General features: G+C 39.5%; 1 protein-coding gene across 3 annotated transcripts in view; it reads right to left on the reverse strand.

Moving 5' to 3' along the window:
• Nucleotides 1-703: 703 nt before the first annotated feature.
• The window catches only part of LARS1 (leucyl-tRNA synthetase 1), a 77810-nt gene continuing 62953 nt past the window's right edge, over nt 704-15560 (reverse strand). For all 3 annotated transcript variants that reach the window (XM_008255172.5, XM_089336027.1, XM_089336028.1), the window contains 7 exons: nt 14841-14981; nt 14498-14608; nt 10862-10972; nt 9541-9645; nt 6999-7094; nt 5726-5858; nt 704-1110 (listed from right to left, as the gene is read on the reverse strand). In XM_008255172.5, coding sequence (XP_008253394.4) covers nt 905-1110; nt 5726-5858; nt 6999-7094; nt 9541-9645; nt 10862-10972; nt 14498-14608; nt 14841-14981 — 903 coding nt within the window. In that variant the 3' untranslated portion in view covers nt 704-904. The remainder of the gene's footprint in view (nt 1111-5725; nt 5859-6998; nt 7095-9540; nt 9646-10861; nt 10973-14497; nt 14609-14840; nt 14982-15560) is intronic.

Here is a 15560-nt window from a genome sequence, read left to right on the forward strand (position 1 = left end):
TATTTGTTCTTTATACAAAGTACTCAGTGATTATAGTTAAGATCAAATATTCTTATTTGCTCATTTAAATCATCTTTTCTTGATTAAAAAAAAAAAAAACAGAACTAGCTATCTAATTTACTACTTTTCCTCTAACAGTTGACTGTTTAATGGATATACTATAAACAGCTGTTGGATACTCCTTAGTCTTATTCAACAGTTATGAAGTATACCTCATACCTCATTAAAAAAGCCTGACACTGGCTGGCGCCACGGCTCACTTGGCTAATCCCCCTCCTGCAGCACCGGCACCCCAGGTTCTAGTCCCGGTTGGGGTGCAGGATTCTGTCCCGGTTCCTCCTCTTCCAGCCCAGCTCTCTGCTATGGTCCTGGCAGGCAGTGGAGGATGGCCCAAGTCCTTGGGCCCTGCACCCGCATGGGAGACCAGGAAGAAGCACCTGGCTCCTGGCTTCGGATCAGCACAGCACCGTAGCGGCCATTTGGGGGGTGAACCAACGGAAGGAAGACCTTTCTCTCTGTCTCTAACTCTGCCTGTCAAAAAAAAAACACACATTTTCATGTTAATCTTAAAAACCAGAAGCTCTGGGAAACAGTGGAAATCTGCTTTAAAAAAAAAAAAAAGTATGCCATTCTCTGTCTCTCTCTCTCTGTCCACCTGTCAAAAAAAAAAAAAAAAAAAAAAGTATGCAACAAACCATTTCTCTTAGAGGTCCAAATGTGAGAAAAAAATTTATTAGGTTCAGGAGTCAAAGACAACTTTATGTAACTATGGTTACATGCAGAATTTCATGGTTAGAAATGAACTCTACTGGAGCCTAGCACTGGGTTCTCATAGCCAGTCAGTAGGCATAATCATGGTGGTATTATCCTGAGACACCAGGATAAATCTCCAATCTGCTTCAGTTTAATGAACCAGATAGATCATTGTGTCGCCAATATCTGCTCGTAGGCCATTTTCAGTGAGGTGAATTTTCTTGCTTGTGAGGTCCACGTGGAAAACAGCATGCTCAGATATGGGAGACTTCCCAGTATACTCTTTTCCAAGGACAGGAACTTGCCGGGGCCCCAACAGTGGATCATCGAATCTCATCAATTTCACTTTGGAAAGATCTGTAACAAAAAAGTTTATCAATATGAGCATTTAATTACAGTCACTGACTCAAAATTATAAATGAAACTACAATCACATTTTAAACCAACTGGTTTTTATATCTAAACAAAAATATTTTCACTGGATTACTAAATAGGATCCAATCTCAGGATCAAAGCTAAAATCCAATAAACCTTCATTCCCTTCGAGCTTTTACCCAGATAATTGTCAGAGATTCTGTACAAACTCTGGAATTACAAATCAAGAGAAAGGAAGAACTGAGTTCATTTCTTAGCATTGTCCTGTATGATCGCTCACACAGTTTTATATATGCTTTATTATTCAAAATATCAAAGTCTACAGCTTATTTTTTTCTTTTTGGAATATATTAAACCTATAAAAGATGTAGCTTTTGAACATACTTTTGGAGAAACAGTATTTAAAAATATTATTCTAAGAAATAGTATTCCCAGTTTCTTGATTTCCTCAAAAGATGAAAGTGTATTAACAAGATGATGAGAGGCAAGGAGAGAAAGGGTAGTGCAGAAGAAAAAGGTATAGCTTTTAGAACTTTGAGCTTTAGGATAAGCTCCAATCTTAGTTGAAATTTTACTGATCTATTCTTGTGCAAGCTGATAAGATGGCTATCACCAAAAAAAAAAAAAAAAAAAAAAAAGAGTTGTCCTTTGAACAAATTTATGATCCAACAACTGAGCCCAAAAGAAATTTATTTAAGCAATTCTGAGACTTCCCAACATAAAATGGCTTTATTCTATATGGTAGAAAAACACCATACATGGCTACAAATGCTGATTCTAGGTTTATATCTCACTGTAAGTACAGCATGGCTGGTCATGCTTAACCTAATCTACAGGAATAAAAGATATTTTCTGAATTATTTTCCACCCCTTTCTAAAACAAATCACTGGGTGGTCCATGACTTACACTCTCCCATGTTGCCTTGGGAATACAAAGTTTAGAATGAGCAGGATAAGAGATAAAAGGAAACATTAATGCAGCTGGCAGCTACACCAGGACACAACTTATCCAGGCATTCTGTTCTCTTTGAGAAACAAAGACTGAAGAACAGCAAGTTTAGAGAAGAGATCTTGGGGCTTATAGAGCAATTACCTGCAACTACCATGAAAGCAAACCCTGCCTGAATAGTCTTTGGAAGTCTCTGCAAAGACCACACAACCCATTCCTGCCGCATCACAAACCCTGGAAACTGAAACAGGAAAGGAGCACGCACAGTCTTCATGACAGCCAAGATCTTATTTTCAGAAAGAATAAAATTCATTTTAACAGCTATTGCAATTCAACTTGAACATCAACGGCACCAAATATTTCGCTACAGAAGCAGTGACAGGTCCTGCCAGTAGACTTTATGCAACCTCTGTTGATTTTTTTTTACTTCTTTTATTGCAAATATGCCTCTCTCTAACTGTCCTCCCTCACCACTCCAAACAATTCTGATTTACTCTATTTCAAAGAAACCTCAACACTCAATCAGACTCTTAAGTGACAAAACACATTTGCTTTGATGTTTCATCATGTAGTTCATTACTGTCAATAAATCTTGAAGATTTCTTAGTGGTTTTACTATCTTTTCTTATTCCAGATCTCTCTTATCACTGAAAATGTTGAAATTCAAGTCTGCAACTACACAAGATTTAAGTCTCTTAGAGGAAACATGAGAGTGATTGAAAGTCCCCAGGGATTGATAATGTGAAATGGAGCCTTTCACCTCCAAGTTATTAGTTCATATGTGGCACGGGCTGTGAGTGATTTCAAGTCATTATCATCAAACAGTCGCTCAGAGGCCTTTGTGGAGTGAAATGATGGTTTTAGTACAGTTCCTCCTGGACCTGGTTCATAATCACCCTCAATACAATTGGCACTAATTGGACGACTTGCTGGCTATTGTAGCAGACAGACCAAAAACTTTATCACTGAAATTCACTCTTTTTACATCTCATGTATTCAAAATACCCAGCCCCCTTAGACATCAAAGTACCCTGAGGACTAGAAAAGTATCAAGGTTGTATCTTTTCTGTGGATACTCACAGAAATATCAAATTCAAAATCTCTCCATTTCTGTTTCCTAAAATTCACAGCGGCTACTAACACCAAACTTAAATACTTTATGACAATATTATTCAAAACGAGTATGATAAAGGAGGTAAGGCTCAATGAGAGAAAACATATTTCAATCCTATTCTTAAGAATCAAGTCAGTGCTGTATCTTAGTACATTTAAAAGGTAACAACTTTAACATTTTATTATACAATTCTCAGTATGGAATATACCCTCTCACACGCTAAAACCTCATAATAATCAGATCCAGGGTCCACACAAATACCTATTTTTTTTTTGAAAGCCACTACAGTATTCTCCAAGGCTAAGAGTTCTTATACAAAATCTTCTCATTACTGAACATATTTAAAAAAAAAAAAAAGCAAGCCACAAAATGGCTTCCTATATTCTCTTATTTCCAAATACTCAAGTTTTGCTTCTTGTGGCCTATAAGTTCTAAGGATGGAGCTGTCATTCTCTGATACCTTATTTGCTAAGTGAACATGATAAATGTCTGTAACAACATGATGAGCTGCAAAGATATGTCACTAATGGAAATAAGCTAAACCTAAGAGGACAAATACATGATTCCACCTATATGAGGTACCAAGAAGAGTCACATATAGAGACAAAAAGCAGAGCATGGTTACCAGGGTCCAGACAGAGGTACAATGAGAAGTTACAGCTTTCTGGAGATGGATGGTGGTGCTGGCTGTGCAACAATGTGAAAGCACTAGATGCACTGAACTGTACATTTAAAAATGACTAAAATGATAAATTTTACATTACATATATTTTACAATTAAAAAAATGTCTAAAACAAGAAAATCCCTAAGCCTTGCATACTGCTGGTAATGACACTCTGTACAGTGAAACCAGCAACTACCATTTCCCTCTTAGTGCACCACTGCCCTCACTTTTATGTATGCAGTGTTCAAGGCCCACCCAAGCAGCATTTTCTCCATAAATTCACCTCTGATCACCACAGTTGGAAATAATCCCACCTCCCTCTGCCCTGCACACATCACCTGTAATGCTCTGACTACATTCAGCAACTTCTCCAAGGTGGTAATTAAGTGTTTTAAGAGCTTAGCTCCCTCCCTAGATGCAGCCCCTAACAAACTGAACCCAATCCCCCAGGACACACACAGCAGTCTCCACACAAACTGCACATGGGAGTCTCTCAACAACTGTGCAGAGGAGGAGGTTAAACAACTTCAAGAGAACACAAAATAGTTGGCAGAATGAATTCCAAAGGGATATTTCAAGTCTTCTATATTAATGAGCATGATTCCATAAATTATTTCACTATCTGGAGTTTACAAATTATTTAAGAAAATTTTTATACTGATAGAAAGTTGTCCAAACAACTTTTGATTGCTATCCAAAATAATACAAACTGGAGAATGTCAATACTAATTTGTCTTCATAATTCAGAAGAAAAGTAATGCAGAAACACTAACTCCCTTAATACTCTGCTCAGCTTAGGACCTAGCTGGGTAATATGGGAAAAGTCATAAATTGTTACAAAAACTTAATCACAGAACATGTACACTTAATCATGATAAGAAAGTAAGAAATTATTGACATATTTTACATGAAGGCACACTATTTAAAAGAAACATTATGGGCTTCAGAGTTAAATAGGCTTGAATGTGAATTCCAGCTCCAAGATTTACTAAAGAACTTTTCAAGTTACTTAGCCTTTCTGAGCCTCTATATGTACAAGGGGAATAATTAATATCCCCTATGTTATGGGGTTATAAAAGAATTAAATTGCTAATACTTGAATATGGCAGACAATCAAGAACTCTTATTCTGTTGTTCTTCCTTCTCCAGGAACAGAACTAGCTAGACAGATTACTGTAGGATACTAAAGATCATGTGTTCCTTAATAGTGAATGCCTGAGAAACACAAATCATTTGTTAACATTTTAGAGCCAGGGGGCAGCGTTGTGGTACAACAGGTTAGCCCACCACCTGCACTGCCAGCATCCCATATGGGTGTCAGCTGGAGTCCCGGCTGCTCCACTTCTGATCCAGGTCCCTGCTAATGCACCTGGGAAATTGCCAGAGGATGGCCCAAGTCCTGGGGCTCCTGCACCCACATGGGACACCTGGAAGAAGCTTATGGCTCCTAACTTCAGCCTGGCACACCCCCAGCTATTGCAGCCATTTGGGGAGTAAACCAGCAGATGGAAGATCTCTTTCTCCCTCATTCTGTCTCTTTCTGTAATGCTACCTTCCAAATAAATAAAACAAGCCTTTATTTATTTATTTTTTTAGAGCTAGATAGAATTAAAAAAAATCTAATCCAATGTCCTCATTTCACTAGAAGAGAAGTCAGTTTACAGCTTAAGAGACATGACAAAGTCACCAAGCAACCTAGCCACAGAGTCTCAAATAGAATATAGGCTTTCTGATTCTGGGACTAGTACTCACTCCACAATATTATTCAGCTGTATCTAAGCAAACCAGTTATTTTCTTTCTGCCCTCTGCTTGAAATTCATCAAATCCACGAGCCACTGCCAAATGTGAATTTCGGGAATATGATTTACCTTTGATTCCCCGGTCCATTTTCATTAAACGCCTTATGACAGAATCACAGTTGTCTCCTTGCCTGATTTCCACTTTGGTTGAGAAGTGGCCATTGGATGGCTGGGGATTCACTAGGGAAACTGGCACACCGGGCTAATTTGAAAATAAAGAGTGAATGTTTGTGAGAGTAAATAAAACTTGAATACTGCCAAGGGCGGGAGAATCTCTGCTATCTTTTTAATAATCAATGAGACATGTATCTAACCTAAGCAGTCTAAAATCATGACCAAGACATACTTAAATAGGAAAGAAAAGTTGTACAAGCTCATGTGTACAACCACATGCCTAGGTTAAAATAGCTACAATTACATATATGATGGATAATAATAATAATCATATTTTCTCTTTCACAACCACCACTAGTCACTGAATTTCTACTATGTAGGAGGCACTGTACTCAGCACTTTACAGATATTAGTTCTATATTCTCAAAGGTAGTTCTTTTGGATTCTTCTTCACAAATGAGAAGCTGGGTACAAGAAAAATCAAGAAATCAGCTCAAGTTTACACAGCTAGTAAATGGCAGGGCAAGAATTAAACCCAGTTTTATGCCATACTACCTCCCAAATTATAGAAGCTATACCATAGCCAAGGACCCTGTTTGTTATAAAAGCCAACTGAGTCTTTTAAAAGACTTACATGCCTGGTAGCCTAACAAAATATTCTAAAGTGGCTTGAGATAAATTACGGTACTTCAAAGTTCACAAAAGGGTCAGGCATTGTAGCACAACAAGTTAAGTTGCCATATGGGACATCTGCATCCCGTACGACAGAGCAGTGGCTACTCCACTGCTCCACTGGAAGACCTCTCTTTCTCCTTCTCTGTCTGCCTCTCCGTAACTCTGCCTTTCAAATAAATAAATAAATATTAAAAGTTTCAAAGCTCCTTTATTTTTTCTATTTACAAAGTCTTACATTTCAATTCCCATTGTAATTTTTTAAATTAAAAACCACATTTCTGACAACACATTTTTATTTTTAAAACCCACATATAACATCTGATACCATCCATAATAGTAAAGTAAGGAAAACACATTTAGTACCAACCTGGGAATCAGAAAATCCCAAGTCCAGTCATATTTCTAACAAACTATGTAGCCTGGAACAAACCAACAGCTTAATTTCTCTGGATCATACTTCCTTCCATCTACAAAATGACAGATTTGGCTACAATGACCTCTAAGGTCTTCTCTAGTTCTAGAATGTAATGATTCAATGAGACTCTGAACTTACTTCTGTTCTAAATACATTAAGTGGTTTCCCAGGACAGCAGTCTTCTCTGACTTTATCTTCTGCTTCAGAAGCAAACTTGACTTCTATATGTTCTAGCTAAGTAGAGGGGAAAAAATGCAAGTCATTGGTATCACTTAATATCACTGAAATTAATCAGCACCTCATTTCACCAAGAGCAAAACTACATATCCCACTTCACATGAAATGGTCTGTGTCATTTTATTTTCCCTATAAACATTAAATGAAATCTGTAATCAGTTAATTTAACACTCATCTTAGATGTCTCAAAGTATTCTTTTTAAACTTTCTTATTTACATTGCTACATTTACCACTTTCTGAAATCTAGCATTTCATCTACCACATAAGAGAATATGGAAATTCGCATAAAAGGCTTCCAGTTAGACAAAATTCAGAAACTTACCATTTGAGAAAAACAAAAGCATTAGCTTCAGTCAATGGAAGAAAAACTCAGAAATGTAGTATATTACATATGCCTAAATGTAAGATGACCCTAAATACAAGGTGTGTCCCCACTGCCGGAGTGAAAAAACCCAAGTTTTTTTAACCTATATGAATATACACAAACATTTAGAGATCTATATAGAATAAATGTTTACTAATCCTATTTATTAACACATTGAAAATAAAATGCTGGCGTGAGCATTTATCTTAGCAGTTAAGACACTGGTTTAGGACACCTACATTTCACACTGTCCCTGGGTTTAATGCCTGGCTCTGGCTTTTGACTCCAGCTTCCTGCTAACACAGATTCTGGAAGGCAGTGATGATGGCTCAAGTAGTTGGTTTCCTGCCACATTTTGTGGACTGCATTTCTGGCTCCTGGCTTATGCCCTTGGCCAGGCCTGGAGCCACCACAGGAACATGGAGAGCGAACCAGTGGATGGGAGGTGTCTGTTTTTCTGTCTCTCAGATATTTAAAAATAACATGCTTATTTAAACTTTCATCTCCATATTTCATGAAACAATTTTATTCCAATTCTAAACCTGTATTTTTTTACTTTGGTGTTTTTATTATCGCTGGAAGTACTTTTAAAGTCCTCTAACACAGTTTTCTAGAGCAAATTATTCTTCTTTCTGCCTAAGTTGTCTGAGAGACAGCATTTTTAGAATCTATATATGAAGTTGTAACTGGGGCGCAGAAACAGGGGACAGGGAGAAGCTCACAGATATGTGAACGCTACTGGTAATGCTCTACTTCCTTAACTGGGCCATAGATGTGATGTGGGCAAAGCAGGGCGTCGGGAAGGGACGGACTTAAAGACTGCCAACAGCCAAATCCTGTGCACTCAGAAGTCCATCACTTTCCACGCAGACTCAACATGGCTGAAGACTCAGCATACCCACTGTGCATCATGCAGCTAAACCTCACTCTCCATCATGCTCCAGAAACCATGATACCTTCCTGGAGACCACGATGTGTGTTGCAGCCCCGACCCAAATCCTGCTTCCTTTGGATCTTCAATCAGGCCCTGCCTGTGTGGGGCATTTTTCTCTCTTGAGGTTGAACACACTCATGTCTGAGTGCGTATTATCTTTCATTCCGTGAGTCCTGCTCTTCCGTTCACCTCTACCTACAGCTCCTGGTTGTATTCCTACATGCAGAAAGACAAAATCCTGGGCCAAGTCCAGCCAGAGCTCTCAATCCCAACAACATAATTTGGGATCCCCAATCCCCACAACATATTCATAGATGTTCACTGTATTATTAATTTTTTTAAAAGGCCAAGCATCAATCAGTGTTAATACACCATGAATCAGAGATTATAATTAACCCAATTTTGTGAATCTAAGGTCTGAAGGAAGGAAGGGGAAACTAGATATAATGCTGCATAGCAATTCCTTCCTTCTTTTTTGTCCATAGATTTCAATATAAGGTCTCCCCTCATTTACTTAAAGATAATTTTGGGAGGAATACCCAGACATATAGCCAGTCTTTTATGGACAGGATAACTGATAAATGAAATAAGACGACAGACTGTCTGGTTTTTTGTTTTGTTTTTTTTTTTTTTTTTGACAGGCAGAGTGGACAGTGAGAGAGAGAGACAGAGAGAAAGGTCTTCCTTTGCTGTTGTTGCCGTTGGTTCACCCTCCAATGGGCGCCGCGGCCGGCGCACCGCGCTGATCCGATGGCAGGAGCCAGGTACTTCTCCTGGTCTCCCATGGGGTGCAGGGCCCAAGCCACCCTCCACTGCACTCCCTGGCCACAGCAGAGAGCTGGCCTGGAAGAGGGGCAACCGGGACAGAATCCGGCGCCCCGACCGGGACTAGAACCCGGTGTGCCGGTGCCGCAAGGCAGAGGATTAGCCTAGTGAGCCACGGTGCAGGCCAAACTGTCTGTTCTTCCCGCAATTTTTATTCCTACCCATTCTTTTTCCCTCCAAAAATATCTTTGAATGATATATTTGGCAAAAGTACTAAATAAACAAAGAAGCTGAAGTTTCCAAAAATGCTTATTAAATAAGAATAACTGGATTACAGCTATCATAGTTGAGTAGAGATCAAAATCTCTGGCCCTCTTACCTCAAGGGAATTAGTCAGGTAGACAATATTCTCCATAAGCACCGCCTGTTCATCAAATTCCAACTGCAAATCCAGAACACGAGGCCCCATCTTCTCCAGATTTTCCTGAAAGTCAAATAGGTTTCAAAAAAAAAAAGAAAGAAAAGAAAATGAAATTAAGAATATGTTAAAAAAGAAGTATTAGAAAATGAATATGCTATACATAAAAACAAAAATATGTTGAACAGATTATATTCTTCCCAAGTAACTATTCTTCTCTCAACTGATAAAATCTTCAAATTAGAGTTAAAGAGAGAGGCCTGGACTCAAAATTTTCCCTTACTTATGTCTGTTTGTTAATGAAATTACTAGCTCAGAATAACTGCATTTAAAGTAAACTCCTACTTACTTTCCCCCTGTGACTGAGCAGGTGATAGCAGCAGTGGGCTCCTAATAGAAGGATTAGTGCGACCTACTCCTTTCTGTGTGACTTATCAGCACCGTGCTCTTAGACTTCCTGTACTCCAGAACCATGGGCCAAACAAACTTATATTGCTTAAAAATTACTCAGTCTGTGGTTTTTTGTTTTTGTTTTTTTTTGACAGGCAGAGTGGACAGTGAGAGAGAGAGATAGACAGAAAGAAAGCTCCTGGCTCCTGGCTCTTGATCAACACAACCCTGGCCATTGCAGTCATTTGGAGAGTGAACCAGTGGAATAGAAGACCACTCTTTAGCTCTCTGGCTCTACCTCTCTCTGTAACTCTCTCAAATAAATACAATCAATCTAAAAAAAAAAAAAAAAAAAAAAAAAAAAAAAAAAAAAAAACACACCTGTTCACAATCTCAGATTCTGCTTCTTCAAATTTAAATGAGATCCTAAAGTTAATTCTTCACAACACAGAACTACCCAGCCCAAAATATCAGCAGAGTCCTTGTTTAGAAAACCTGATCTAAGCACTATAAACAATATTTATTCTGTTGAGCTAAACCTATACAAATGTAAAATCTTGACTCAAGGAATAAGATCTAGTAAAATACACTAATATAAGCCAAAAGAATATGCTTTCTCCTCAAATTGGAAAGGAAGGTAGAACCTGAAGAGAATAATTTAGAACAGCAATTCTAAACCAATTCTTCTTCCACGATACATATTTTCACATACTCAGCAATTCCACAGGTAAACCCAACTCTGACAACTCATTTCTCACAACCACTGATGGAAAAGTGCTGTTTTAGCAGATTTCTGGGAGAAGACTATGCCCAAGGCTTCACCCCTTCCCTTTACCGTCCGTCCCTTCTACCATTATCGCAGAGTCAGAGCTGCACCAGGCCCACGACTCACCTTAATCATAGCAACAAAAGGCATCACTTTCTTCATGTACTTCTTCAATTCTGGCAAACTGCCTAGTTCACTAGCAATCACTTTGTTATCAGGCAATTTTCCATTGTTGGCCTAAAAAGGGGGGAAGGGCAGAGAGGAATACAGTCAAAAATATTTTTAAAATAATGCCAGATAATAGATGCACCAGTAGGAAGTCTGCTAGGGAAACAATGGTGGCCTCTACCAGTCTGCCAGAAAACAGCAGAGGAGTATGCAGCCTCTCACTATCAGAGGGAAATGAAATTAGGATGAACAATGCAGGAGGGGGCTCTCCTATTTCTTCTGAACTCAGAGGAAATACGGTTTTTAATTTAAAGGAGAAAAGTGAGTACAATATAATGAATAATTAGGCTTTCCTTATAATAGCAGTATCTCCAAGACTCACACTACATCTTCTCCGGGGGAAAACTAACACAGGTCTTACAAAGATCTTTGTCTTCAAACTTCTGAAGAGATTTCATTAGCTATACCAAAATGAAAAACGATATAACTATCATACAAAATTTATAAATGTTTGCTTTTGAACACTCCTCCTTAGAAACTGCTACCATTGTGGGGGAAAAAAAACTAGTTAACGATGTTAAAATTTGTATAATTTCTATTCAAAAACAAATGCCAATAATATACTGTTAATACGCATATATTCCCAAATATGCTGACTGAACTTAAATTCATTTCCGTAAAAATAAACAGTCCCGGGCCGGCGCCGTGGCTCAATAGGCTAATCCTCCACCTTGCGGCGCCGGCACACCGGGTTCTAGTCCCGGTCGGGGCGCCGGATTCTGTCCCGGTTGCCCCTCTTCCAGGCCAGCTCTCTGCTATGGCCAGGGAGTGCAGTGGAGGATGGCCCAGGTGCTTGGGCCCTGGCTCCTGCCATTGGATCAGCGCGGTGCGCCGGCTGCAGCGGCGGCCATTGGAGGGTGAACCAACGGCAAAGGAAGACCTTTCTCTCTCTGTCTCTCTCTCTCACTGTCCACTCTGCCTGTCAAAAAAAAAAAAAAAAATAAACAGTCCCTTCAATGGAGTGAGGCATAAAGCAAAGGGCTTTATGGTGATTTCTTCTTATTGTAAAATCAGAATATCAAAGCCAAGGGTTGAGAATCAATCTACATAAAAATTAACACACAGGAAGATTTCAAATAATGTATTTACTTTCAACTTTAACCTTTACTAAAGTATGTGGGAAAAATATTTCCTCTAATTGTCAACGTGTTCCTCCAAAACACGCGAAAAAAAAAGTAAAGAATGGAAAACATTCCTTTTAACATCACCATAAAGGTGCTATATTCAACAAGAGGACACTTTTGATTATAAATTAACACTCTTGGCCAGTGCCACGGCTCACTAGGCTAATCTTCCGCCTAGCGGCGCCGGCACACCAGGTTCTAGTCCCGGTCGGGGCGCCGGATTCTGTCCTGGTTGCCCCTCTTCCAGGCCAGCTCTCTGCTGTGGCCAGGGAGTGCAGTGGAGGATGGCCCAAGTGCTTGGGTCCTGCACCTGCATGGGAGACCAGGAGAAGCACCTGGCTCCTGCCATTGGATCAGCGCGGTGCGCCGGCCGCAGCGCGCCGGCCGTGGCGGCCATTGAAGGGTGAACCAACGGCAAAGGAAGACCTTTCTCTCTGTCTCTCTCTCTCACTGTCCACTCTGCCTGTCCAAAAAAAAAAAGAAAAAGAAAAAAATTAACACTCTTATTTTTTGGGGGTGAAAACAAAATTTTAAAAGGAATCTGGTAATATCAAAAATGATATTATTTTCAAAAGATATAATAATATCTATGGGGCCGGTGCTGTGGCGTAGCGGGTAAAGCTGCTGCCTGCAGTGCCAGCAGCCCATAGGAACACTGGTTTAATCCCAGCTGCTCCACTTCCCATCCAGCTGTCTGCTATGCCCTTGAAAAGCAGTGGAGGATGGCCCAAGTCTTTGGGCCCCTGCAACCGCAAGGAAGACCCAGAAGAAGCTCCTTGCTCCTGGCTTTACAAGGGTCCAGTTCCAGACACTGCAGCTATCTGGGGAGTGAACCAGTTGACAGGAGACCTTTCTCTCTCTCTCACTTTGCCTATGCTTCTCTGTAACTCTGCATTTAAATAAATACATAAATCTTTTTTTAAAAAAATGGTATCTCACGAGTGAATACTAAGTAGAAAGCTAACTTCCAACAACATAGAAGGGAATACCTTGGACATTCCATTATAAATCTGGTTTTTCTAATGCCTCCATGAAATTGTTGCTATAAGTATGTAACCCACTGAGGCAAAGTTTCATTTCTCCACTTACTACAGTACCTTCTATCTTCTACTAAGCGTAATTCAAAATCTGCAAGCAGATTCTAAAGACTAACTTTTATTTGTTATTCAGGATCAAAAGTAGAGGAGTTTGTGATAAAAACAGATTCACAAGGGTAAAAAAAAAATACTTGCTCATCTCTTCCCTTCATGTTTTACAAAAGCTTGAATATTTCTTAGATAACTATGAAAATTACTGAGGCAAAATTCTAAGAAAGTTAAGGATTTTGCTTCTGTTACTGACTTTTACCCTAAGCCTTATTTTATCTGTCTCTCATTCATGCTGTCTCTTAAAGTACACATTAATGGTCTAGAACTACCAATATCAGGTCTAATAACCTGAGCAAAAAAGATAAAATGACTTATCACACTTTATACCCACATTGTGAAAGTAACTGAAACTGAAATTTTTTCTTCAGTGAAACTTAAACTAAGCTTAAAAATTGAGTTTCCTATACATAGAGGTATCATTTTTAATAGCTGTTTATCTCTCAGAGCCAAAAATGTCTTTGAGATCTACATTTATATAGGTAATTACCAAACTGAGTATTATTTTCTTAAGAAATACTCAAGGGGCCATGGCGCACTTGGCTAATCCTACGCCTGCAGCGCCGGCATCCTGGGTTCTAGTCCCGGTTGGGGCGCTGGGTACTAGTCCCGGCTGCTCTCTTCCAGTCCAGCTCTCTGCTGTGGCTGGGGAGGGCAGTGGAGGATGGCCCAAGTGCTTGGGTTCCTGCACCAACATGGGAGACCGGGAGGAAGTACCTGGGCTCCTGGCTTCGGATCAGCACAGCACTGGCCACAGCAGCCATTAGGGGAGTGAACCAATGGAAGGAGGACCTTTCTCTCTGTCTCTCTCTCACTGTCTATAACTCTCTCTGTCTCTCACTGTCTAACTCCGCCTGGCAAAAAAAAGAAAAAAACAAACAAACAACTCAAGAACAAGCTTACATTTACTTCAACCATAGTAAGGTTAAGGCTTCATGAATCCCAAATCCCATTGCACAAGCCACAAATTCAAGAAGCAAACCCTGTCCTTTTGCTTCAAAACTAACCACACATATGAAACGACTCCATACTTTTTAACAATAGACTAGATCCAGAATATTTTTGTATAAAGGTTTCAAAAATGATGAGAAACCAGCAATTTTTCCTTGGCATCCATTTTAGAGCTACCTGTCCAACAAAGGATTCCCTCTGCCTACAGGGAACTCAACAAAGCTACCAGTCTTCCCTCCCACAGACACCGCCAACATCCCAACAAAAACAGCATAAGCAGTGCACAGCAGGGGACAGTCTAGCAAGTGCATCACCTCAAAGTGGTTTCGCAGAACCGACAGGGTGGTGTGCTGCCAGGGCGGGTAGCTCTTGGTCACATAGATGGTGCAATGTGATGGTTTCTGAGGTGGCTGCTTGTCAGTTCTCTACATGGTGGGAGAAACAGAAAAAACACTTCAGGGCTTTCGTGTAAAGCAAAAATGAGAAAAAAAATTCTTCCCCAAAACACAGTACCTCTGCCATTAGTATTAAAAAATATGCATATTACATAATCGTATTAGCAGTGAACATGGCGCTATACATTTTAATTAAAGGCTTCTCAATCTTCATTACTGTTAAATAACTTAAGGAACACTCTAAAAAAAAACAAAACTTCACCTTCCCTTTAGCAGGCATCATATAGTTCTTGAGTCGCAGCCTAAGGTCATGTGCTACTTCCATGAGGTACTGGGAGGAACGCACCAAGGCTTCATCCACAGGACCAGCCACAGGCCATGAAGCCTTCATAATCGAGTCAGGCTTTAAAGAAAACAGAAAGGAAAACAGCTTCAGTGAGATCAAACAACACAACCGTTCCATGGCTCTTAAGTACGGTTTCATACCAAGGCTACCATCTGTAACTGCACGCTCAAAGTTCAAACCTGACTGACTACACATAACACACTTCCACAGCCCTGATCTCATGTTCCCTAGCATTCAAGCTGTGAAGTCTGACTCTACATTCTTAATTAGCATCAATTTGTACAAGGTACTAATACCCACACACATATGCTCACTTTCAAAGAAAATTATGTAATGCTAATCTGCCTAAACTTAATCATTATTATATAAACTATGCATATTCTCAGTTTTTATCCTGTTAATACATCTAATATTGAGAGTAGGGCTATTCAGTATATAGATCATGAACACATTTTTGCATCATTCATGCACTAAAAAATAAAAAAGAGCCTGGGGAATAGGGCTGAAAAGGAGTTATTAAACCAGCCAACTGATTTATGAACAAGCCTGAGAGAAACAACTGAACTTATCTTCACAATAAGAATAATATCCTTGAATATGCAGTCCAGCAGTTTTATATAAAAAAAGAATATTTAT

Source organism: Oryctolagus cuniculus, chromosome 6, assembly GCF_051225735.1.
Source record: "Oryctolagus cuniculus isolate XC-2025 breed Fujian yellow rabbit chromosome 6, ASM5122573v1, whole genome shotgun sequence".
In the NCBI taxonomy this organism is placed as follows: Eukaryota; Metazoa; Chordata; class Mammalia; order Lagomorpha; family Leporidae; genus Oryctolagus; species Oryctolagus cuniculus.